General features: G+C 39.6%; 2 protein-coding genes and 1 long non-coding RNA gene across 8 annotated transcripts in view; 1 reads left to right on the top strand and 2 right to left on the bottom strand.

The window, feature by feature from the left end:
- LOC103459086 (SLIT-ROBO Rho GTPase-activating protein 1-like) overlaps positions 1 to 9,667 on the bottom strand; it is a 28,630-nt gene extending 18,963 nt beyond the window's left edge. For 2 of the 5 annotated variants that reach the window (XR_001776210.2, XM_017302808.2), the window contains exons 1-3: positions 9,139 to 9,664; positions 1,256 to 1,451; positions 3 to 57 (exon numbers count right to left, since the gene is read on the bottom strand). Coding sequence is in view for 4 of the 5 variants with exons in the window: in XM_017302808.2 (XP_017158297.1) it covers positions 3 to 57; positions 1,256 to 1,451; positions 9,139 to 9,205 (318 nt within the window). In the remaining variant the exon portion in view is untranslated. Of the gene's footprint in view, positions 1 to 2; positions 58 to 1,255; positions 1,452 to 9,138 lie in introns of all 5 variants that reach the window. The other 3 variants (XM_017302811.2, XM_008400320.3, XM_017302810.2) reach the window with 3 other exon arrangements.
- The window catches only part of LOC103459081 (acyl-coenzyme A thioesterase 1-like), a 60,814-nt gene continuing 35,450 nt past the window's right edge, over positions 1,392 to 26,755 (top strand). Inside the window, exons 1-4 of one of the 2 annotated variants that reach the window (XM_081603866.1) lie at positions 1,392 to 1,483; positions 10,124 to 10,249; positions 10,356 to 10,455; positions 21,447 to 21,520. The gene's annotated coding sequence lies outside the window, so the exon portion shown is untranslated. Of the gene's footprint in view, positions 1,484 to 8,400; positions 8,884 to 10,123; positions 10,250 to 10,355; positions 10,456 to 21,446; positions 21,521 to 26,755 lie in introns of those variants that run through there. The other variant, XM_008400312.3, reaches the window with a different exon arrangement.
- LOC145550150 (uncharacterized) lies at positions 6,569 to 8,463 on the bottom strand. The gene is made up of 2 exons (XR_014086026.1): positions 8,378 to 8,463; positions 6,569 to 8,225 (listed from the first exon to the last, which is right to left on the bottom strand). It is a non-coding gene; the product is annotated as an uncharacterized LOC145550150 (long non-coding RNA).

Here is a 26,755-nt window from a genome sequence, read left to right on the forward strand (position 1 = left end):
ACCTGGTTTAGCAACAAGTACCAGCAGTTAACCGGAGAAAGCAGATTCTGATCCTTCCTGGAATTAGAATATTAATATTTAATACATTTGGCTTTAAAATAAATATTCAGACATTTATTTGGAATGTTCCAAATTGTAAAATATAGAAAGAAGAAAAAGAGAACAATGAGAAGCTAAAATAAATCATCTTTGGAGCCTTGTAGCATGCTAGCTTCAAATCGCTAGCTCAAATGCTAGCATAGAGGACAGCAGATTTTTTTATAGCTTCTTATTAGCTTTAAAAGTTTTCTGTTTATAGTCACAGTTTGAGTAAATGCTGTATGAATACATCTACAGGTCGTGATAAATCTGAAATTGTTTCAACTATTGATGCTAGCCTCGCTAGCTGGTGTGATCATCTAGCTAACTTCCGTTTTAAGCATTTCTGTTGTGAACACATTGTTTTAATCTGCTGAGCTTGTTGCACTAATATTCTGGTTAATTTAGGAAAAGAAAAGAAAATGTAGAACAACATAAGTTTATGTCTGTCTTTTTGTTTTTGCTGTTTTCACATCAAGCTGGAGCTACTCGCTTAGATATAATTTATTGCTCTGTTAGCTGTTATGCTTTTTACTATTACATTATGTTATTTGCTTAGTTTTCTCTTAGAAGACAAATAAGATGTAAATATATCTCAGAATATAACAGATGACTAATTATTTTGTGAATGCCTGATGATTTTACAGCCACACCTCAGTGAATAGTCCTGAAATCGAGGCCTAGAGCAAATTTGTGTCTGGCCTGTTTTCAGCTTATAAAATGTGGAAGCACAAAAAGTTAAAGCATTAAAATACTAACAATACCAGCTGACCACACGAAAATTGCTAGATTGTTTTCTCATTTACTACATGAATAATACTTAATTTTACGACAGTGTATTAGGACATTTGGAGGTAGAAAAAAATATATTTTAGAAAAAACAAGGATATTTCTAAGTTTTAAAAGTTAAAATTAAGTAGAAGAAAAGTAGAAATTTTCTAGAAAAATCTAGGAAATTCTCTTACTTTCAAAGGTCACAAATTTAAACTTAGAAACTTGCAAGTATTTTCTAGAATTTTTTTAGATTAATCCTAAAGTTTTCTGGCTGAACCTTACTGCCCTAATACGCCATCGTTTAATTTTAATCCGCACGTCACTTATTTTTCTTTTCCAAAATGATTTCCTGCTAATTTCAGACGTGACCTTTCAACCTATCGCAGCAGAGATTTGAGCGTACTTGTATTGCTGATGATCTTTTGTGCTGCGTGTTTTGGCCATGAAGCGCTCTGCGAGCTTCTCCAGGTTCCTGGAATACTCCGTCTCGATCTCGGCCTTCTTCCTGAAGAAGTCCTGCAGGTCCTGAAGCAGCTGCACCCGCATCTCCGTCTGCTGCTCCAGGCAGCGCTGCTGCTCCGCCAACTGGACCCGCACATCTGCAGCGCAACCCGAAACACGACCCACGGCGGTAAGTGACAGAAAAACAGACAGATTTCCATTCTTAGCGCTGCTGTAATTTATGGGCTGGTGTAAAAGTGTGATCGGTTCCCATCAGGATGAGATTCTGTCAACGATCTGTGAGTAACCAAACCATCAGGGGCAAAACGATGAGCATCATCTGGAGATAAACACAACAGAGCTGCAGGAAATCATATTGTCTGCTGGAAATATTCCACATAAAACCTTAAAAATCTGAAAAATGCAGATTAATCCCCACATTTCTGTTCTTTACACATGGACACAGTTTAAATTAAAACCCAAAGGCAATATTTAATTAAAATTAACCAGCCAATTTAAATAACACAGCAGCAGCAATTCAAGTTCATGCAATTATTTTTTATTTCTATTTTTAAAACTGCAGATTGTAATTAGTATTTATGTTCCCTCTAGTCTAATATCCTATGAAAAACTGTTACAGCGTTAAAGAAATTACATTTCAGGTCCAAAACCCCCAGATACAAAATAATTTGAGTTGTTTAAGAACACAAGTATAAAGGAAATAAATTTTTCCATCTGTAGCCAATTTTCTTTTATAGAGAAAATCTAAAAACCAAGAATATGAAAGCAGCAACAGTTTAAAAAAAAGCTAAAGTTCATCTTCCATTTCTGAGTTTTTGTTATTAATCTAATGTTGTGGTGAAAAATGTGAGGGGTTTGAATAATAATGTATTTTGGTCAACAAGCTGATTAACGCAACGTTAAACAAACCGCCAGCGTTTTTCTGAGTAGATGAATGAAACGCTGCGGGTCCCACAGGAACTTCGCATTCAGATTCACTTATTTGATGATTTTTTAACGGAAAATGACTCAAATTCAGATTTTTTTCCATGGAGCATTTCTAAAAGATGCATCGGAAGACAGACACTGAAAAAAAAGAATTTTTCTCACAATTCTGATTTTTTTTTTTCAGATTTTGGCGTTTTTTTCTCATTATTCTAAAAAAATTTCCTTTGATATTTCTTCTTCTGTGGTTTCTGAACATTTTCTCATTTCTTTTTTCTCAACTTTCAGATTTTTTTCCTCAGATTTTGTTTTTCTAAAATTTCTGACTTTTTTTCTCAGAATAATCTTATTTTCAGATTTTTCTTTTTTTTTTTTTTCTCAGAATATTTAAGAATTAATGTTATTTCCCGTGGCTCTAATCTTCTCCCGTACATCAGCGACATTTCTGGACATTTTAATACAAACACTTGAAAACTACAAAGGACAAATTTAGAGCAGATTCAGTTTCTTTACTCGTCTGAACGGATGAAATAATTCAGCAGCTTTCATTCTACAAGCTGATTTTTCTGCAGTCAGTGCTCATAGTTAATAATTGAAATTTTATTTTAAACTGATAAGCTTCTTGTTAAAATGCATAATTGGCTTCCTCTTCCTCCCTACACTCATCCTCACAGATGAAGGCTGTCCATTTTTCTCCCAGGAGTCACCTTGGACTTAATCGTGTGACCGAAATGAAAAGGCAGCAGAGAAACACACACACACACACACACACACACACACACACACAGACTTGTAGGCAGCGTGGTAAAGCCTGGCTGCATGCTTCGCTGCTTCGCCGTGTTTCAGCGCTCGATCTTTCTGCAGCAAAGCGGAGAGAGCGAGCACCAAACTCTCTCTCTCTCTCACACACACACACACACACACACACTCAGCAGTCCCCAGAGAGCCCATCCACTCCACTACCTGTTGTCTTGGTAACCACACACAGTGTGTGAACCATGTGATGAGGAAGGTGAGGAGCTTGCGAATGCACCATCGACTTGCACACGGCTTCCAGATCTCTGTGGAAAACTGCCGAGTCTATGAAAACTCTTTTGTCGGATGCGACTCTGAGTGTTTTATTGATTCTGGCATCATTTCGCCTTTCTTTGCTTAGTAAATTAAAATGGCTGCCATCTCGTGACGCTCGCGTACGGCAGCCTTGTGGACGTCGGAGGCTGAAACGGTTTCGTATCATAAATGGATGTCGTCCTGAAACCAGAAACCGCAGACGGAAATGTGAAGGCTTTATTTCTTAGAGCAGTTTTATTTGTTCGAAGGTTCAAAGCAGCTGATCAGTCTGGTCAAAACGTTTCTCTTTAAAACATTTGGTGGATTCTTAATTATAAATATCTAGACAAAGAAAACAAAGGAGCTAAACACCACTTGGCCTGTGAGCTTGGAAGCCAACTAACCCGGTTAGTTTTACTTTTATTCATGAGGAGCTGATTAAGATCACTTTATTCTGATTTTCTTATCTGTAATTATTTGTAGCTTTTTCAACTCTTAGGGTGTTAATAGTCCGGTCGATTCGGTTTGGTTTTGGACCAAAGTTGTAAGATTTGTTCCACCTGCAGCTGCTGTGGTTCTGAGTCAAACCAGCCTGTTCCCCTCCTGGCCTGTGGGGGCGCTGCACCGAGAACCACTGAAGGAAACGACTCAAAACCCTCTGAAGACACTGAGAGCAACTTCCTTCTTCACCAGATGGAAACAAGATGGAGGCGTCAGATTTTAGCTGTTGGAGGATTTCTCTTTTGACCACAAGTCATTTCTCCTGCTAGCACGCTAGGCTATCGCATTTGTTTGGGTGGTCTCCGGTCCACTTGGCGTTCTCATTTGGATTCAAACTGAACCAGAGTTCACTTAAACCGAACTCAGACCAGAGTTAGCTTAGCATTCACACCTCACCAACCAAACCGACTGTTAGGTTTTTATTGGTTTTAATGTTTGAATAAATATTCTGAGTTAAGCTTATAAAACACAAGCTGTTCAAAATGGCGCTATTTGCAGTAATGCTACATGCTATATCACTAGTTGTTCATTGTTGATTGAATTCCTCTGTTGCAGCAACAGAGGAATAAATTTAAAGCCAAACATTCATCTTCATTATGAACATCTAAACATTATCTTTATGTTTTATTTCAAAAATAAACTCAAAATGTTGGTTTGTTGTAATTTGTTTGCTTTTTATGACCAACTACATTAATCATGAAAAAGTTAAATCGGTTGATTAAAAATCATCAACTTATTATGAAGCAATGAGGTAAAAAAAATCGTCTTTCTTCAATTTTAAACATAAAATATACGTTTGTTATCAACAATGTTAACTCAAGTTAGTTTATAAATTCACATAATTTTGAAAGATATTTCAGGTCTCCCTGCAAACAACCATGAGCTTCTTCGTCAAACTGTAATACAACAAAAAGTCTTTGATCAGAGGCCTTTTCAGATTTGCTGTAATACTGACTGCTACAGGAGATGCAAACTATCAAAAATGCTAATAAAAACTTTTGCTACTGCCTAGCAAACCTGATTTACCAAGTCAAAATTACGACTTTTCAACAGGGAACAAAGAGAAAATAACATGAAAACATTCTGAAAAGAGAATTTTATTCTTCCCTAAATGTGAAAAACTAAAAACTGGTAAAGATTTCATATTAAAATTCTCTAAAATGATATCGTAGCTCTCTATAATACAACAAATTCACCTGTAACCGTCAGAAACAAACAAGCTGTGATGCATTTCAGTTTTAGCTCCATTTTCCCTGAATCCCCAGTTTGCTCTTCATCTGGGATTTCAATCCCAACATCAAAGACTGCGAATGCAAACTTGAGCGCCGACAAAACGATGTGAGAATTTCACTCCACTTTACATAATTTCCCATCAGAGACAAACATGTTTGTCAAATTAAACACCCCGGCATCAGGAATGCAGCTGCTTCCAAAATATTTATTAAACTGTGGGAACAATACAGAAAACGCCACAAGATTTGGCTTCAGGCTGAAAAATGTGACATCAGGAAAAAACGAGAATCTAATAGTCAAAAAAGCTACAAAGAATTGCAGATAAGAAAATCAGAATGAACTGAGCTCAATCGGCTCCTCATGAATGAAATTAAAACAAAAGCACGCTCGTTTCCTGTGAAGAGGACCAAAATTCGGTTCAGCGTTTCAGAGCAGGAGGAGATTACATCAGTGAAACTCGTCGGTTGGATCACAGCTTGTCGGAGGAGAAAAGAGGAAATCCGCTGTGCTTTTCCCGTTTGATCTCTGAAATCGCTCCTCCTGGAAACCTCCTCGTTACGCCGTGAACGGCGAGACGCGGCCTCTTTGATCAGAGGAGCTGCCGTCAGGACGCCGCAGCGTGGCGAAACATCGAAGAATAAAAACCAGGCAGAGACGCTGTCTGGGTTATATTCATGCAAAAGTTTAATTGGTTTTCTCCTGTTTTAATCTCCCTTTTATTTGGTGTTTAATTCTGTTTAAAGTTGCTTTCCCACCTGATAGTCCGGTAGATTCGGTTTGTTTTGGGGCCAAAGTTGCAACATTTGTTGCATTTTTAGTTGCTGTGGTTTTTTTTCACAAACCAACTTTAAGCAACCTGTTCCCCTCCTGGCCTGTGGGGGCGCTGCACCATGAACCACTGAAGGAAACGACACAAGAATCTCTGAAGACACTGAGAGCAACTTCCTTTTCATGAAATGTAGCAAAAACAGTGGCGTCGGATTACTTTTGTCTTTGGCTAAAAAACCACAAGTCATTTCTCCCACTAGTGCTAGTGCTAGCTTAGCACATCTGTTTTGGTTATATTTACCCACAATTCCCTGCGCTGTAGTCCACTTCCTGCTTTCGGAGCGGTCTCATATGCGTCAAAGTTCCTGACCTGGATTGGTGGAGCTGCTTTTAACTTTTTTTCTTTCTGACAGAAATGACGCGTAACCGTGGCAACAGTGTATCCATTTCTACAACTGGGAGCTCAAAAGGTCAAGTCATTCCTGAACTACGACCCCAAAGGAGGAAGTTCAAACTTTCCATCCATCATGATGATCAAGGATCGTGTCCCCTTCTAACCAGACCGAGACTTTAAAAGGTTCAGCAAAAGCCCAGGAGGTGGATTAGCGGAGCTCCGCCATTGGTCAGAGGCCATTTTGGATTCGCTGAAAGACTGACTGCTGCTGGAGAACCTTGCTGCCATAGCATCACCATCCTCAACGACTCCTGGATGAGATGTTACGACATTTAATTTCTCTTAGAACAAATTAAGTATTTTTCAATTGAATAAAATAAAAAAAAATGTTTAAAAATTGGAGGTAAAATTTGAGCTCCTACAATAAAATGTAGCCAAATTTTCAACTTTATTCAGTTTAGATTATATTCAGTCTTCCTGATTGTGTTTACGATGACAGAATGATGTTATTTACTGCAGTTATGAAACAGTTCCTTAAAAAACTGACTTGTACAGAAATTGTCCAAAAATGAAACAAATGTCATAAATCTTACAGCAACTTCACGGAAAACTATATACAACTGGATAACAACGAGGAATATTTGGTGTGAGAAGACGACAAATACGACTCAAACAAAATTTGCCTCCTCTCGTTTCTCAAGACCAATTCTTCTCCAAGATTTGATTTGATTTTGTCCGATTACATCAAGTAATATCCTGATAAAGCGGAGGGGGTAATTGTTTCGCTCTCAGACGTCTCCGTCTTCCTGGAAGCCTCTTTAATTGGCTGCTGATGAAGTTTCTCCAATTAGTTTCTAAAACCAACAGTTGATGTTGTCCACCAAAGTCCTGTGAATCTAATGAGGAATTTTCTGATCAAGTCGCCATTTTGGTTAGAAATGAGCTACAAAACGTCTTTGTTATAATATGGAAGAGTGATTGGAGATTTCTGCAGCTGTATGAAGCTAATTAATGCATCTTTGACCCTCCCCCACTTGTTGCTGCTGTTTTTTTTTCTTGTTTTGGTTTCGGATCATTGTCCTGCTGCATAACCTGCATAATTGGTTTCAGCTTAAAGTCACAAACATCAGATGTTCAGGTCCTGTTCAGAGGCCACTCTAAAAGCAGGAAGTGGATTATAACGCATGGCATTCTGGGTAGATACAACCTAAACAAACACGCAAGCAGAAGAAGAAATGGATTGTAGTCAATAGATACTCAAACTGCTAGGATCTAATGCTACTTCACTTTGGTTTTCATTTGGTGAAGAAGGAAGTTGCTCTCAGTGTCTAAAGACGTTTTTGTGTCGTTTCCTTCAGTGGTTCCTGGTGCAGCGCCCCCCACAGGCGAGGAGGTTGCTCAACGGCTGTTTTCCCACCTGATAGTTCGGTAGATTCGGTTCAATTTGGGACCAAAACTTCACCATCTGTTCCACCTCCAGCTGCTGCGGTTCTTTCTCAAACCAAACCCTTTGACAACCTGTTCCCCTCCTGGCCTGTAGGGGCGCTGCACCAAGAACCACTGAAGGAAACGACACAAAAACCTGAAGAAAACACTGAGCGCAGCTTCTTCAACAAAAGAAAACAGAAATGGAGGCGTCAGATTTTAACGGTTGGAGGATTTTAAAAGACCACATGACATTTCTCCTGCTAGCGCTTGGCTAGTGCATTTGTTTTATTTGATTTTATTTACCCAGAATGCCCTGGGCTGTAGTTCACTTCCTGCTTTTGGAGCGGCGTCCGGTCAGCTTGCTGTTCACGTGTGCATTGAACCGAACCCAGACTGAGGTTTGCAGGCAGACAGTAGTTCACTTTTTTGGTCCAAATCAGTTTGATTACCGAGTTGATTTTTTTCTAGCAAATTTTTTGACTTTTGAAACAGACATTAAAAAAAAAATTCTCAAAATAACCTTTGAGCAAAAATGAATCCCAGTTTTCGATCTACGCCAAGCAAATGCCACATTCACCCATTCGCTCAACATTTATCCACCCAAACGCAGAAACTACATGTAACATGTAACTTTTGATTTCCTTTTTCCATAGTTTTTCATTTATTTTGTATACTTATTGTTTTGCAAATATACATCCTCTTATTTTGTATTAATAAATATTGTCCTTTTTATATTGGTTGTTTTATTGCACAAGTGGTCGTAACATACAGCATCTGCAGCGTCTCTTTTACTCTCCATTTAGATCTACTTCTTCGTCTTCATTTGCATTTTCTCATCATCTCCATCATTCAGGCCGAGGCGGTGTCGCCGCCGGGAGCATGCTCAGTGGCTCTCCAAGCGCCAATATGTATTGTCAGCACTGTGCATAATCCGCGCTCTACCTTTCCACCTCACCTCACCTCCCCTCTGAGGGAGCGGCGGCCACCCCCTGTGTATACATTACACACCACCTTCTGCACCGACCAATCAGGAGCCGGAGCAGCGAGGCAGACTTGGAAAGCACATAGTTACAGCAGCGGATCCATACATTTGGACCGAGGCGGCTTCCCCCCGGTGCGCTGTGGCCCCTCGATCTGGTTCCAATTAAAGCCAATCACTCAATCAGAGGAGAGGAAGATGGAGGATGATGATGATGATGGGTGGAGGTGATTTAAGCTGCCAGGTTTTGCTGTAAAGGTCATCGCGTGACTTCACCTGAGCATGTCTGCAGGTAGATTCCCGGAGAAAACCACACACACACACACACACATGCAGCAGACATACACACCTCTTCATCCTCCTCCTCCTCCTCCTTCCCTGAGGCGCCATGCAGCACTCAGGATGAACCCACAATCCTGACGTCTCACCGTGAGGTGTCAAAATCACACCCTACACGCGTGCATGTGCACCACCGCTGCAGCCAGGTGCATGCACAGCTGCAAAAAATGCAACAAAGATGAAAAAAAAAAAAAAAAAATGACCTCACCTTTCACTTGGCTCTCATATTCTGCCAGGATTTCTTTGTCCTTCTTGCTTTTGTTTGAGTTTGACATCTCGTCCTGGTGGAGGTGACCGATCAACCGGACTGCCGAAATGTATAAATAAAAAAATACAATCCAAGTTATTTCCCTCCGTGTGCTCCGCCCGAGGCTCCCTCACCCGCACACATGCTCCTCACATCCATCCAGTGCCGCAGCCGCACAGCCAGTAGTGGCCCCGCACCTCCACGCTGATGAGGAAGAGGAGGAGGGAGGAAGAGGAAGAACAGACACGTGCACACACAGGCGCGCGCGCGCACGCACAGTACTCTTTTTGATGCTATCTTAACCCCGCCGTCACCTTTTTTTACCCACGCAGATATAAAACCAGAGGAAACGAAATGAATGAAAAACGCCGGTGGGGAGATGGGTGTGTCGGCGGCGTGGGCGGGGTTAGAGGCGTGACTGACAGCCGAGGAGGCCAATTAGTCACAGAGCACTCGGGGTCTTTTTTTCCCTTCTCACTTAATTCATTTTAAATTTAATTCGCCTTTATTTAGTATTTTTATTTAATCATTGTAAATAAAAATGTTTTTACGTTAAATGAAGAAGATGTTTGGTCATTTGTGGTCTTTTAAACCGGCTTCATTTTGCACACATGGCTGCCGTAAATGAGACTGAGATCAGTGGCACATGTGAATTACAAACAGAAATCCCAACAGCAGCTCGGAAATGGGGCTGTATCGCCACCTGCTGGTCAAAGTGGGTACTGCAACAGTTCAAACCCTGAAATCGGCACCTCGATATAAACACTTGATAACGATGAGATGCGGTTCCAGACAGACTCTATCAATGTTTTTAGTTGTTGTTTTGTTTTTAACAATGATTCAAATATTAATCTAAAAACTCCAAGACTTAATCCAACCATAAACTTTATATAACTTTCTGGGAAAGTTTGAAGGATCACTGAAAATCTTTGCTCTTTCTTTGCAGATTTGATGGTGAGCATCAGTTTTCAAGTTTTGCTGCAGATTCTTAGGTCTGGACTTTGACTAGGCCATTATAACTCAAGCATCTAAGCCGTCTCTAACATGTTTGGAGCAGTTATCCTGCTGGAAGGTGAATCTCCACAAAACTGCATTCAAAATGCACTTTTACTCAAAAATCTCATCTACAGATAAAAAAATCAAAACATTAAAAAATCAGAATTTGTTTTTCTTTACAGCTTCATATTATTGCTGTAATTGATGAGCCATGAGTTGAAATGTTACGCTGCAGAGAGGAAGACCTCCTCTGGGATGGTGAAGAATCACCGCTGGCAGCAGGTGGGTTGGAAGCTTCTGAAGCCGAATTCCTGTTCAGTCTGGAAAAATCTGGAAAATTTTAATTCCTATTCAATTAATGTTTGGTTCTAGTTGAGATGATTTGGCAGAGCAAAAGAGCGTGAGTCCTGAGGATGTGTTAAAAGTCTCTGTAGTGGTGGAAGCTGATGAATCAAGACAGTTTGAATTCATATCACCTGCATTGTGCTGATGTCGCTGCTCAGCCCTTCAGGATGCGATAACATTCACAGAAAACCGGATAAACACGAGAGCTAAAGTACAAGGGGACTGTCCTGAACATGGGTGGCAGTCGCATGCATTAATAGGGTGGTTAAGGTCACTGATGGGGCCGTTAAGGTCAACATCATGCCGTTAAGGTCACTTGTGAAGGCCGTTAAGGTCAACATCATGCTGTTAAGGTCACTTGTGAAGGCCGTTGAGGTCAACATCATGCTGTTAAGGTCACTTGTGAAGGCCGTTGAGGTCAACATCATGCTGTTAAGGTCACTTGTGAAGGCCGTTGAGGTCACTAACGGGCCAAAACCCGTTACCTTAGGACACAACCCAGGTTGCAAAGGTCACTAAAGGGCCGTTAAGGTAACTCACAGTTTCGATCCCATTAAGGTCACTAACAGGCCTTCAGGTGACTAACACGGCTGTGAAGGTCACTAATGGGAACATTAAGGTCACGTTGCTCACTGGTTCTGCCCCGCTCAGCGTTTGGGTCAAGGTGCTGAAGAATCGTTCGGGGAGATGGGTGCTGTTTGCAGAGTGGAGATGAAATCTGGGGTCACCTCAGGTCAGCAGGCCGGCGCAGTGACTCGTCCTAATCGCCCCACTGGTGACTTCAGTTTTAGTGTAATTGTTTTGACAGTTGATGTTCAGAAATATGAACTGAGCAGACTGTGTGTCTGCTGAGTCGCCACCAGAGGGCAGCAGACTTCTCCGCATCCCGCAGACAATGAAAGCAGGTGTCAGTGAAACAGGCTGCAGATCCTGGGCGGATAGATTAACCCACCATGACTGAGCTGCAGTTACACGCCGAATCTGCAACGCTTTTTACTCCGTTTCCCTCTGGGACTGGAGAAAACCTGGAAGAGAAAGTTAAAGCAACACCCAGGAATCTACTCCACTCTCTATAAAACATTTAGTGTTTCTGCTCTGTTGGGTCATTTATGAACCGCTAAGCTCCGTTTTTATTTTTTTATTAAGCTGAACCTGAAGACTTATTTTACTTCATATGTTCTGTTGTAAAATGGAGCCATGTTAAAAACAAACAAACAAAAAACTACATTTAAACATCGTAATATTGTGACTTTATTCTCGTAATACTACGACTGTTTTAGGGCCATATTAAGAAAAAACTTATAAAAGTTGTATGACAATAAAGTTAAAGTATAGGTGAATAAAGTTGAAGTATTGCTTTTTTTCTCAGTTCTGAGAAAAGTCAGAATTTCCACAAAAAAGTAAAATTCTGTGAAAAATTTAAAGTTCTGGGGGGAAAAAAATCTAAACTTTGACAAAAAAGTCGGAATTCTGAGAAAAAAGTCTGATTTCCCCCCAGTTCTCTTCCATGGAGTTAGTATCACTGAAACAAAATGTTTTTTGTTTTTTTACTTTTCAGTAAACTCACCGTTACGTATTAGCATGAAAAAGTGAATAGGTTTGTTGATTTTGGATGAATTTCCAAGATCATGGAATCTGAAAAACCAGCAGGGACTGGTTGGGGTACCTTTACTGTAAACGGATGAAAACGGCTTTGGTTCGACTCATGGCCACATAAAAACCTACGACGGGCCACATTTGGCCCCCGAGCCTTGGGTTTGGCACACATTCTCTAAGATGTCTGTTTTCTTATCGTTTTTGTTATTTTCCAAGTTTTTATCTTTATTAAGTTGTTTTTCTTCCACCATCTGTTTGGAAAACAGCTTATAAAAAGCTAAATGAGCCAAACGTTCTCTGGGGATGGTTCCTCCGGACCGGACCGGCCCTCCGTCTCCTCTTCAAGGACATTTCGAGCCGCTCCTGTAACAAACAGCCTAATTTTGCGAGCAGATATGATCAGGAGCCTCACTAAGGTAATAGCGTATGGAATGCAGTTAGTGCCATGCAGCTATACATAGCCTGTGTTTCCACAAGGAACCAGAGACCTAATGGTTCTGTTTGCTGGTCGCTTCCTGTTGTTCAGCCTTATCTGTCCTGGTCAGAAAAAGTTGTCGAGTCAGCGCCGACGAACCGCAAAACGTCACAAATCCTCAACGAACCGCAAAACGTCACAAATCCTCAACGAACCGCAAAACGTCACAAATCCTCAACGACCGCAAAACGTTGCAAATCCTCAACGACCGCAAAACGTCACAAATCCTCAACGACCGCAAAACGTCACAAATCCTCAACGACCGCAAAACGTCACAAATCCTCAACGAACCGCAAAACGTCACAAATCCTCAACGAACCGCAAAACGTCACAAATCCTCAACGACCGCAAAACGTCGCAAATCCTCAACGAACCGCAAAACGTCGCAAATCCTCAACGACCGCAAAACGTCGCAAATCCTCAACGACCGCAAAACGTCACAAATCCTCAACGACCGCAAAACGTCACAAATCCTCAACGACCGCAAAACGTCACAAATCCTCAACGAACCGCAAAACGTCGCAAATCCTCAACGAACCGCAAAACGTCGCAAATCCTCAACGACCGCAAAACGTCGCAAATCCTCAACGACCGCAAAACGTCGCAAATCCTCAACGACCGCAAAACGTCACAAATCCTCAACGACCGCAAAACGTCACAAATCCTCAACGACCGCAAAACGTCACAAATCCTCAACGACCGCAAAACGTCACAAATCCTCAACGAACCGCAAAACGTCGCAAATCCTCAACGAACCGCAAAACGTCACAAATCCTCAATGAACCGCAAAACGTCACAAATCCTCAACGAACCGCAAAACGTCGCAAATCCTCAACGACCGCAAAACGTCACAAATCCTCAACGACCGCAAAACGTCACAAATCCTCAACGAACCGCAAAACGTCATAAATCCTCAACGGCCGCAAAACGTCACAACAGTCTTAATGAGATCCAGGTAACCGTAGCAACAAGAGGTTTCATTCGCTGTCTGGAAATCCGTTGCTGCGCACAGCTTGTCAGCTGGCTGAAAAAAACAAAACTCGGTAGTCAAACACGTTTTTGTATTATTTTCTTAATAAACACAAAATCGAAGGATGTTACATCAATAATTTCTGTTTTAGTTTTATAAATTCCAGTTAGTTATAGTTTTTTGTTTTTATTTATTTAAGCTAACAGAAATTGTTTTCTCAATTGGTTTTTGTTATTTTGTTAGTTTTAGGTAATTATAATAATGTCACACTTTTAGTTGCACTTTAAAGAAAATCAGATAAAAGTTTTTACTCTCTCCATTTAAACAACTTTTTTTAGGACATTTTATGTATTTTGTTCATCCGGCTCGACGGTCCACCAAAGTTAGCGATTAGCATATTCTGCCATTTTTTTATCTCCATTTAGACGCATCACTTAGTGCATTGTTTCACATTCGAAGGGAGTTTTAGTGTAAACTCAGAAAGCTTTTATTTTTATGTTTTTGGTGTGTAATGAGGAGGAATTACATGTTTAGCATTCGGTTGTTTTTCACAAAAAGCCTTTTCTGTTTGCCGTTATGCAGACGACTCTCTGATTTATTTCTGCTCGTCCTCCGCCTGACCTCCCCTAATTTCCTAGAAGACATCAAAGCTTCGGTAGCCATGAATTTTCTGAGCTTTAATAGAAAGAAAACAGATGATTTCATTCAGTCTCAACGGTAATTTAAACATTTCTAATCTAATGCCAGGATTCCAACCGATCCCTGTTAAAACATAATCTGGAGATAATAATCTAATCCATTATAACTCGACTTTATAATTGTAGTTTTATTAATTCTGAGATGTAGTTTTAGTTTTTCTTGTTTTTCTCTTTGTCTCTTTCAGTAGCTGAGTTTCTGTTTTCCAGTTATTTTCCGCCGGTTTTGTTGTTGTTTGTTTCTTTTGTTATTTAATTGCTTCCTGTTGATATACCATAATGATTTTTCTGTATTTTACGTCTGATTTCCTCTTGTTTTTTGCTCCAGCTGCATCTGTGAGCAGTTTTCACCGGGGTTTTTCTTTCGTGTGCGGTCGTTTTTCCTCCTCGTTGTCATTTCTTTCATTCTTCAACGAAGACGGTCCACATTTCCACCATTGTTGCGTAATTTGTTTGTGTCGCTTTTTGCAGCTTTGCCCTCACTGAAGCGCTTCCAACAGCTTGTGTGCATTTTCAGTTGAAACGTGAACAGAAAAAGAAATCCAACGCTCTGGTGGCAGAAACTCGGCAGCAGAGTATTTGATTAGGACATCCAAACATCATGCTGCGCTCTGTGGCAGGAATCCATTCATCCACATTCATGTTTCTGTCTGAAAAGGATGAAAAATGCGTCTGAAAAGCATTTCAGACGGAGCAGAAAAACTTATTGCTGTCAGATTTATCCCCAGCCTTAAAGCAGCAGCGGCGGTTTGTGCAGCTTTTAACGCTCTGTGATGATAAACGACCATAATTGAACAGTTAGACATTAAACCTCCAGCAACGAGGCTCCTGACTGATAAGATAATATCCCACCCACGCACACAGAAACACACTTCCTGGCTTGAACTCGCGTGCTGCCGTAGTTTCGGAGTGTTTAGTGTGCTGCGGGATGCTGCGTCACTCGCCGCCGGGCGATTCCTCTCTGCTGTTTGTTTGAGCTGAACTCCGATAATCTGGTTCCAGGATCGTGATGGATGACAGGATCATTAACAGATTATCTGCTCCAGTCTTGGCCAAGTCCTCCAAGAAGCCAAACTTTGAATGGGCGTGGGAATTATTTTCAGATTTAATGTTAGGCTTTTAATTGAATTGTGAAAGTGAAATGCATATAGAGTGATTTATTTTGAATGTTTGCTTCTTTTAGCTTAAAGGCAGCGAAGGGCCCCGACGGTGCGGTGGAAGAAACTGATGACACGCTCAGCTTGTTCATCAGACTTCCTGGATCCATTTGGATTGTGGGAAATGAAGGAATTTGTCCTGAGATTATCAGGAGGATGTTTTCCCTCCTGGTCGTCCGGTACATTCAGTTTGATTGAGATCAAAACTTCGACACCTCCAGCTGCTGCGTTTCTCTCTCTGCTCTGAGTCAAACCAACCTGTTCCCCTCCTGGCCTGTGGGGGCGCTGCACCAAGAACCACTGAAGGAAACGACACAAAAACCTCTGAAGACACTGAGAGCAACTTCCTTCTTCACTAGATGGAAACAAAAATGGAGGCGTCAGATTTTAGCGTTGGAGGATTTCTCTGTAGTCTTTGGCTAAAGACCAGGAGACATTTCTGCTGCTAGCGCTAGGCTAGCACATTAGCTTTGGTTGTATTTACCCAGAATGCCCTGCTCTGTAGTACACTTCCTGCTTTTGGAGCGGACTCCGGTCCCCTTAATATGCATTGGAACCAAACCAAGTTCACTTCAACCGAACTGAGACCAGGATCATCTGGCGGACCAGAGTTAGCTTAGCATTCACACTCACTAAACGAACCGAACTTTCTAGACAAACGGACCGGAACAGGATTAACATGAAGGCATCCTAAAACTCATATTTCCAAAATATAATGTCAATAATTAGTAACCTGACTCTTAAAAATCCTCCAACCAGTAGTTTCTATCCTCGTAACTCGATCCAAGCGGTAAACTGCAGACGTGTACGGCTGCTGCTTTGTAGAAACTCGTCTCCTTGGGGTTTATTTCAGGCTCTGCTCACGCCGGTGCTCAGTCTGTAAACTTCTCCCTGAGGTTGCTCCTGTTTCACCTGCCTCCCGAGAGAGCGGTTGTAATAAAGCGAGGATCAAACACGGATCATGTCAGATCGTATAATCTGGGCGCAAAGTGAAGAAGGGTTTTAAGAACTGCGCTGATCCTCCCCTGAAATCCCCGCAGCTCTCCCAAAACAGACATTAAACACTTTAATCGCCAAAGAGGCGAAGCAGCAGCAGCAGCAGGTTTATTCTCTGCTGCTGTAAATTAGCTGCGACTCCGATAACAAACACAAAGAACTGAAACCAGAATCAAAGCCGTCTGAGTCCGAAAGCCTCGCCAGGAAACGGTTAAAATGTTCTGACGAGTTTTAATAAAAAACAAAGATTTACAAGTTATTTTATCTTTTGAAAAGCAACAAATCAAACATCTAAACTGGAGATTTTTGTTTTTGTAAGAGAAATATTGATTTTCTTTCACCTTAAACAAAATGACAGAGCAGGTGACAAAACGTTTACTGAAGAGCGAAGCAGATTCAGATTTCAAAGGATGCTTGAAAGACCTTTGCTTCACGTTTTTTAAAAACTTTCTGCAGCTTTTCTAGATCTTGCATTGTTTTATTTCACAAATTAAAGCCAGACAGCCGTTTCACTACAGAAGCATGTCACTGATTTGCGTGGAATGTGTTTATGCTGCCATGTTCCAGCTGCGTCCAAGACATGAGCAGAAAGAAAGGAATTAATACTTCTTTCAGTTATTAGGTTTAAATCATCTCCTCCTCATGTTCCCTCTGCAGAGTGTTGAAGGGGGCCGGCAGAAGGGACGACTGATAGTGGAAAAGCTTTGTGCATGTGGAAGTGATAAGTGTGTGTGCTTTAGCAGTGCGGTTCACTGCAGGTTTTACTTTGAATTTATTCTTCGTATAGCCTTTGTTTTGTCTGTCTCAAAGGCTGGAAAGTAAAGTTTTATTTAGCTAAAAACAGAAAAATAACTGAGAAATGTCCCAATGAAAAAACCTAATCAGACAAAGTCTTTTCCAGCAGCCATTGTACAGTGCATTCGATGCTAAAAACCAGCTGACCAAACATGCTGGAGCTCTGATTGGGTTGCTAGGTAACGGGCTGGGCTTTGATACGGTTGCTAGGTAGCAGCTCCACTCGAATATGACATCTTAGCGGAGTTTTTCCAGACATTAACTTGTTGCCAAAAATACATTTGGGTGTTTTTAGTTCCAGCTAATGGAATTAGCTTCTGCAACTGGTGTTAGTTGTAGCTAATGGCCGTTAGCTAATGGTGTGAGCTCTAAGTAATGTCGTTAGCTCCAGCTAACGTTGTTTCCTTGGTTTTACCATCTTCTGATTAAACCATGTGGTTATTTCAGAGACTTCAGGGTAATCGTAGCTCTCCAGTGTTTATCTTTGTCTGTTTTGCTGGTTTTGCTATTCGCCCCTCAGCCACACCTGGTATTTGTCTAATTGCTGCATTTGTTTGAGGTTTGGTGATGAGCTTCAGATGTTTCCCGTTTCCTTTGATCATCTCTGTCATATTTGTGTCTCTGTTTTTGCCGTGTGGCGTTTAAATCTCTCCGTCTTTCCTGGTTTAAAGTTGAAACGTTTGGATTATCTGCTGTTTCAGCGCCACAGGGGAAGAAAACCAAAAGGCTTAGTCAAAGTTTCAGCTCAGTGCCTGGAGGTTGATCACATGTGTTTGGGTTTCCTTTACATCAACAGTCTGTCTCTGTTTTTGTTATTTTTCCCTCTGACCGTGATGTTGAATTATAACTCCAATTATTAATCATATCATTAATTATAGATGGGTTTTACGAGTTTAATAAAATTACTCTCATACTAGAGGAGTAAATGAAACATTTTATCACATAATTCAGAAAGTGAGACTAGATTTAATACGTAGAGAGAAATATTTCCAGAGGCGAGTAAAATACCCAAAACTTTTACTCGTCCAAGAAATGATGCAAGTCGGATTAAAAAAGTTTTGGGTAAAAAGGCGACTGAAGTGCTGAAGAACTGATTAAAACATAATTTAGAAATTACATCATTAGACAGACCAAAATATAAAATTATGTGGAAGATTAATTATTATAATTAATTATTAATTAATTTATTATATATTTATATAATTATATATTAATTATATAAACCTCCCCTAATTTCCAAGAAGACATCAAAGCTTCGGTAGCCATGAATTTTCTGAGCTTAATTAATTAATTTATTAATACACAAATTATTCTACTTTTGACAAAAGTCTTTGGATAAAAACAATTTTTGCCAATTTTTCTTTTATTTTATATTTTTTCAAAATTCACTTGGCAAAAATTTTATTTTTCATTTGATTTGAAAAAATTGGCTCTTTTTTTGTTTTTTTGCTAAAATGTTTTTCTTTTTCAAAAATAATTTCATAATAAAATAAAAAATAAATTATTGTTGAAAGGTGACAATATTCCATATATTTATATGTTTAATAATGCCGTATAGTTTGAAATGAGACAAAAACATCTATTTACATACTTTATATAGTTTATGTTCCCTGTAGACTTGCGTTTGTGTCAATATCATCAAATTATTACATATTACATCTGAAAATGAGCTCATAATCCCTGATGAACTCCATCAAACATGCAGCCTGTAATCTGACACTTTGAACAACAAATTCACTCGTCAGCTCCAAAAAAAGCAACAAAAACCATCCATTCATTCATCTATCCATCCATTTTCTTGCACCCTTTTTCCCTCAGTGGGGTCGAGGGGTGCTGGTGCCCATCTCCAGCCAACGTTTCGGGCGAGAGGCGGGGTCACCTGGAAGGTCACCTGGACAGGTCGCCAGTCTGTCGCAGGGCAACACAGAGACACACAACCATGCACACACACACTCACACCTAGGGGCAATTTGGAGAGGCCAATTAACCTGACAGTCATGTTTTTGGACTGTGGGAGGAAACCGGAGTACCTGGAGAAAACCCACCATGCACAGGGAGAACATGGAGACTCCATGCAGAAAGACCGGGGCCGGGAATCGAACCCAGAACCTTCTTGCTGCAAGGCAACAGCTCTACCAACTGCGCCACTGTGCAGCCCGCAACAAAAACCAGTTTCCTGTTATTGCAGCCGCCGCCTTTTGTTCTGGATCTAAAACTCGACCGCAGGCCTGATTCTCGTGATAAAACGTTTGTTTCGGATTTCTCCTCCTCCATTGTGCATCTTGGTGCATAATGTGATTCTCATCCGGTTTTGTGTTTTGATGTGATTTCACGAAGCGGCTCACCAACGAGGAGGAGCTCCAGTATTGTTTGCTTCAAGCTGATGGCAGACAGGCGAACTAATTGATTAACAACAATAGAATCGATCAGCGCTGGCAGAAAATTCATGCAAAAGGAGCCACAACCCATAACTGAGTCTGTAGAAAGTTTTTAAACACATTTCATTTTTATGGATCTGAGGAAATTCTGAGTTTTAGGTTTTTATGATCTCTAAGCCAAAACAATAAGAAATAAAAACCTTCGTGTGGGAAAAAAAAAGGATTTTCAGTTTTATAAATGGGAGAAAATCTTGAACTTTTTCCTGATTTCCTGGAGACGTTTTTATTTATTTCTGGTCGCCACCTGCTTGGATAAAACCCAGGAAGGACAATCTGTTCTTTTTCTGCTGTTTCTCTCCATTCAGATCTATTTGCAGGTCTCATTTGGTCACTGTAGTTTATTTTAGCATTATTTATTTGAAACATTTTGCCTTCTGTGACAAATCCAAACCGTTTTTCAGTCGGGTTTAAAACTCGGGACAAAACGTTTATTATCATCTCCAGTTGTATTTTGTCGAATAACATCCCAAATTTATAGCTGTTTATAACATATTAATCATAGATGTTTTATGTTACATTCAGATCAAATTAATTATCCATTTATTTGTTTAGTAGGAGATAAAAGAAATGTTTGGCTTTCCCTTTAAAGAGATAATAAATTTCTTCCAGTTGGAGGAAGAAACCAAACAGAAAATCTGACGCTGGGATCAGATTTGAAAACTTTGTGAAAGCAAACGATCTTCATTCAGACGTAACGGGTTTTTAATCGTCTCAGAACAACAACGATGCCTGAATAACTCGTGTTCAGGGTTCTTGGCTCGGTGTTGCCTTCAGATGTCAGTTTTTCCTCTGCAGATATTTTTCTCTCAAGGCGAACGCTTTGTTCTGTTTCCTCTGCTGAACGGGCCGGAGAGCCCCAGAGGGAACGGAGTCAGAAAGGTTACCTAAAGCTGCGATGAGGAGGAGGAGGAGCGAGGACCGGGCTGACTGAGAAGGTCAGCGAACGTTTCAGACATGTTGGGCATTTCAGCGTCTGAAACAGGAAGTGGGAGCAGAAAAACACCAGAGCAATAAAGTGTCTGGTAAAAAGTAACGAGTATCTGGTCAAATTATCAGTCATTAATATTTACAAATTACATAATCACATGGATCAAAATATGAAGGGAAGTGGAAATTTTGGTATTTTAATGATAGAAATTACAATAAAAATATAAATAATAAAATCTGGCAAAATGAAAATGTCTCCAAATGAGTTTATTTCAATAAAAACCTTCAGAAACTGACTAATCTGCAGCTGTGTGTCTGAGTCTGGTGAAGGTTTGATTAAAACATGTTTGTTGTTCATTCAGTGGGAAGAAAATCCAGAAAATTTACTCAAGTAAGAGCAGAAATACTTCATAATAAAATTACTCAAGTAAAAGTAAAAGTGTAGAAAAAATACTCCTAAAGCAGTTACTGATCTGTTAGACTTTAAAAGTTCATCTTCACTTATTTAAGTAATTTCCTGATAATCCTTATAGTTCCAGGTAGTTATAGTTTTTCCACATTAATTACTGTTTTTATTTATTTCAGTTTTCAATATTTCATTAAATAATAAAAAGCTCCATGAAAAGAGAAAACCTGGCGCTGCTCCATTTCGTTTATATTTCATTAATAGGGGAGTTGCACTTCCGATGTTTTGTGTCGTTTCCTTCAGTGGTTCTTGTTGCAGCGCCCCCACAGGCCAGGAGGGGAACAGGTTGCCCAAACGGTTTGGTTGGTGTATGGAAGAAAACCACAGCAGCTGAAATTTACCAACTTTTATCCCCAATCAAACAGATTCTCCTGGACTTCATTTATGATTCTTCTACCAACTTGTTTCCACAGAACCCCATCAGAACCGCAGGTCCAGACTCCCAGTCCGGTTTATGGAGAGGAAACTCAACAGGATCCAGACCAAAGTAAGGAGCTTCTCTGATCCGAAAAGCAAAACGTTTTGGGAACGCCGCCTTGTTTTCCCTCTTTTTCCTCAGATTTAAATCAGATTAAATATTTAATGACGGACCTTTGATTGATTGAACCAAGAAGCAGAAACAACCAGAGGAACAAAATATTCCTTTCGCTGACATTTTCCCTCTGAAGCCGTACATTTTATCACCAAGCTGTTTGGTTTAATTAGGGTCTGAATGTTTCTGTTAATGTGATTTTAACAACTTTAGAAAGTTGTAAATATGTCCTGATAAGGAAATCCTAGAGTTAAGAGGTTAAACTTTCTTTTTCAAATTGCTGTGTTGAATTTTCAGCCTCAATTATTGAATTTTGCTGAATGATAAATTGTCCCAGAAATTATTGTGATAAACAATAATATTGTAGTTTTGAGCCCATTTTAAGGTAATAGTGCAAGAACATATTCTGAAACGTTAATGAACATTTTACATATTTGAGTTAAATAAACAAAACAACAGAAACAACAAATACATGAATGAATTAAATGCAGTCAGAATTATGTTTAGTTTCAAGACTTTTATCATCCAGAATTTGGTAGAATTAGATGCAAATGGAAAAAAGTTTGATTTAACTGGCCTGGTTGTCCTTTAAAAGCTGCTTTTAGAGCAGGAAGTGATGATGTGTGAGCAGAACCGAATCCGTGTCGGTTCCCAGTGACCGCCAGCGTTTCTCATCAGCCTCCGACCCGCTTCGCTCCCAAAACGGGAGGAAAACTGGAATGTTGTAAAAATGTGATCACAGAACGAGGTTAAAGCCAGCGTGACAGCGTTACTGGGAGAACATGTGGAGAACAGGAAGTGTCCAAGTGACCTCTGACCTCCATCAGCCCTCCTAATGCCCCACATGTAAACATCGTCCAGTTCTGAGGCCAGCGGCAGATGAGAAGCAGCAAATTAATGAGAAGAAGAAGAAGAAGAATTCCTCCAGAGCAGGCTGGGAAAACGGGTCGAATTTACGCCGCATTTCTGTCGTCTGCTGTCAAACGTTTGAGCTGCAGTGCTGCTTCTTTGTGCCGCTAATTTGATTTTAAAGATATTAATACAAAGGTTTCCAGAGGTCATCATCATTATCTCCAAAGGAAACGCAGCACAAATGGAAATGCCGTAAATTGACCTCTGATGATCCCTGGAACGTTTTAATTAACATCATTAAAATTATGGCGACACAAACGAACATTTACACTAATTTGTTAGACGTGGATAATGTGGTTTCTCTTTTTTACAGTCAAACTTTCAGTAAGATCTTGAAATCAGAAAATTTTGCTGCACAAACGTAGCACAAAAAATTTGACATATGTTTTGTTAGATTTGGGTGACGTGGATGACCTTTGAATTTATTCTTTTATTAATATTTTTAAAGCAAAAGCAGCACATGACCTTTCATGACCTCTGGAAACATTTAATAATATCTTTAAAATGTCAGAGGCACAAATTAAATTTTTTGCAGCACAAACGTTTGAATCTGATCACAGAACAGAAAACCAACTTTGTTAGATTTGGGTGATTAATGTCTGCATGATGTGACGTTTTCTTACAGATTAATTACAGATTAATTACTTTCTCTTTAAATAATAATGAAGAATTTTATTAATTGTTCAATTTTACATTTACAGAAATCTCTAAGTGATATATAGTCCATAAAACAGTTAATAAAATCAAAGCAGGAGCCCCAACCTGAGTGTTTTTTCATCGATTTAACACTTTAAATCATTTGTTTGCTAATAAGAGACCAAATTTACAATTTCACCCCAATGTTTTTCTACCATTTAAAATAAAATCTGAACTTTTAAAATGCAGATTAAACAATAAATATTAAAACAAGAAGCATTGTTTATCAACATTGGGTAAAAAAACCATTTGGGAAGGAAGATGAATCATATTTGTTGATCGTAGAGTTTGAGAATTAGGAGATGTGCTAAGCAAGATGGCGCGTTACCATGGAGACGATAGCAAATTTTTAAAATGTTGCAGAAATAAAATATGAAGTAGTTTTTGTCTACTGGTCTGAAGCGACTCAACCAGAGCGAAGCGTAAAGTCGTCAGATGTTACGTTACGTAAAGCTGTTTCAGTTTCGTGCATCTGGTAAGGCAGAAACCTACGAGTGGATGTGAGCGTCATTTTGCCAAAAAATGCGTCATAATCGATTCTTACCCGTCATTTTTTAAATATTCAAATAACATTCAATTAATTTCATTTCCATTCGGTTTAATTAATATTCAACAAGCTGAACGAAGAAAACGATGGCTGGACTTTTAACGTTTTGAAAGTGCAGCAATAGTTGTGTTGTTTTAGCATCGTGAACCTTTGAGTTTTATCCTGTTTTCATTCATTCAATCAAGCGACATGAAGTCTGTAATGGCTTAATTCCTTTAAAACGCGTCGTAAAGACTTGGAGATCATGGATCGCGTCAGCCTGCCAGTTGTTTCTCAAGAGGATCTCATAAAATTCCCAGAATTCATTGTCATTCCGATGCGGCTTAAATCAAACTTTATTGTGCCGTTATAAATCCTTAGTTTTGCTTTTTAAGAAGCTTGTAGCTCTTTTAAACTACAAACCTCAAGTCCAACGAAACATGGGATGGGTTTCCTGTTAGAGGGAAAACTTTGATCCTCGGTGGAATCGGGTCCCATGCAGCAGATTTATGAAGCAGAGATTTACGTTTCAGCTCTGAGGCTTTGGGTTTTACTCCCTCCTCCGCTGCACAGGATCTGCTCTTCCTTACCGCAGATTTAGCTAAAAACACCTTGAAAGCCTACTGTGTGATCTGCTGTAATGGAAACGATAATTCAGCTGGAGGTTCATGGTTGGGGCTTGGAGCGGATGGTGCCGCCCTCCGCATGGTTCTGGACCGGATGATGAAAGCTTTTCCACTTTTTCCCGGCTCCAGTAAATATTTGAACTGGATGGAATCGACATGCAAACATGGATCCGTTATCAGGGTCCCAACATGAAAACGATGTTTGGGTCCCAGACTGACCTGATTGCACAAACCCTCTCTCCTCTGACCCACTGAGCAATTCTCATGCTGCGTTCCAGTTTTACTGGGAAATTCAGATTTTCCAGTCAGAAAAATCAACTGGAACACCATAAAAAGTCGGATTTCCCATTGGAAAAATGGGAAAGTTACGGCTTTATACGTCGTTTTTTTCTTTTTAGCAATTAATCGCATTATAAATTAAAATAAGCTCAGTAATTTGTCATTTGGGGTAGAAGTGATAAAAGTCTTCAGTCTGGTGTTTTGGTCTCAACCAGCCCTGTTTATGAGAATCTTAATAATTCATTTTATTTGTTGTTTCTGTTATTTTAATTATTTAAAATGCCTTCCAGTTTCAGTGTTAAATGTTCATTAGAATTTAACGTTTATTGATCTTTCAGAATGTTTTCTTGCATTATTATGTGATTGCCATTTTATCAGATGAAAATGGTCAATAATCTCATTTAACACAATAACTTCTGGACAATTTATTGTCCAGAAAAATGTGTTATCGTGGCATGTATTCTCCTCGCATCAACAATAGAAATATATGTTGGAAACAGGTTAATTTTTCAACACTCACATGTAAGAGTGTGAGTTTAAGGTAATCTATTATTTAAAATTCACTTTTTTTGGACATTTTATTCTTTAATTTGGGTCTAAAAATAATCAAAGTACTTAAAAAAAAAACACCCAGACTTTTTAGGCAATATGTTGATGTTTTGGTGAGTGGTTTCATAAACAGCAGGCACTGGGCCGTTACCTAGCAACCGAAGCAGAGCCTAGCCCAGTTACCTAGCAACCGAAGCAGAGCCAAGCCCCGTTACCTAGCAACCGAAGCAGAGCCTAGCCCAGTTACCTAGCAACCGAAGCAGAGTTCCGGAACATTTGGTCAGTTGGTTTTAACTCTTTGTGCGCAGAATAAATGGCTGCCAGATAAGACATGAGTTTGTTATTGGCCAGCAGCAGATTATTTTGACCAATCAGACACTTTGAAGATTATCGGATTGAATTTAGTGCCACACATGGAAGTGGCTCAGATCTGAATTTTATTTTTTGGGGGTGGAAGGATATGATTTGAGCCATTAAATTCCTTATTTATAAGAACACACATCTACATTATTTAAATGGCATGTTCTCTTGTTTTTCCCATTTTTGAAGAATGCTGTGAGGAAATTAGACTGGTGTGTTTCATTGTAGTTGTACTGATTGCTAAAAAGTCAAGTTTAGTTTAAGATTCTTTTTCCAGTTTATTAGGATTGGTAGCAGAAACATAAGTACTTAAATTTCCCCTCTAAATAATCAAATTAGATTAATTAATTTATGGCTGCTTGGCTAATTAGTGTGGAGTGTAAAGCTACACTATATGACGCAACATTTCTTCATTTCCAGTGTTCCATAAATGCTGTTTTCGTTTCTGAAATGTTGTCATGTTTGTGTTTCGCCCTGCAGAGTTCATCTCTGCGTGTTTCCATTTATCACCTCGATATTTTCACTGCGAGTCGTTTCAAAAAGTCGAAGGACAAACAGCTCATTGCTGCGGGAAAAAAGCCCAAAGATCCACTTTAAACGCACCAGGGCGGCCAGCGAGAGCTCACTGCTCACAAACACAAAGGCTAATTGCTGCTATAATTATTTCTGGGGTGACGGATGAAAAATACCCACATATGCGCTGCAGCTGCTTTAGAAAAAAATCAGTTGGAACGGTTCTGATGCTTACATAATACTGTACATTATGGTGCAAACAGCTAAAACCTTCAGCAACAGAAACAATCATCACTGAAAAATACCTTAAATACTGTAGATCTTCTCCTGTTTCAGTCAGAATTAACAATATTATCTGTATCTAAGTTAGTTTAGTCTTATTTTAAGCATATGAAGATATTTCTTCTAGAAAACTGACAAAAACACTTGTTAGGATTTTGTGTTTTTGCAGTGAAGAAACGGCCAGAACTCCAACAAACTATTCTAAGCATCTTCTGTAAGAAAACTCAAAATGTTTGAACCACATCAGAAAGCTAAAAATTATTATTATTCTGATAAATACCAACTTAGAAATCTGAACAAAATGTTAAAAATTCCCATTATATTGGCATTTAGGAAGCGGAAAGCATGCTGGTTTAACGTAACGGGCCAAAACGCCATGATTTCGTCTGACTGAGTGAGAAAAATGTTCGTGTATGTAAACATGTTAGCAGCTGCATAAAGCTGCGA

This window comes from Poecilia reticulata, chromosome 23, assembly GCF_904066995.2.
Source record: "Poecilia reticulata chromosome 23, P_reticulata-male-v2, whole genome shotgun sequence".
Classification (NCBI taxonomy): domain Eukaryota; kingdom Metazoa; phylum Chordata; class Actinopteri; order Cyprinodontiformes; family Poeciliidae; genus Poecilia; species Poecilia reticulata.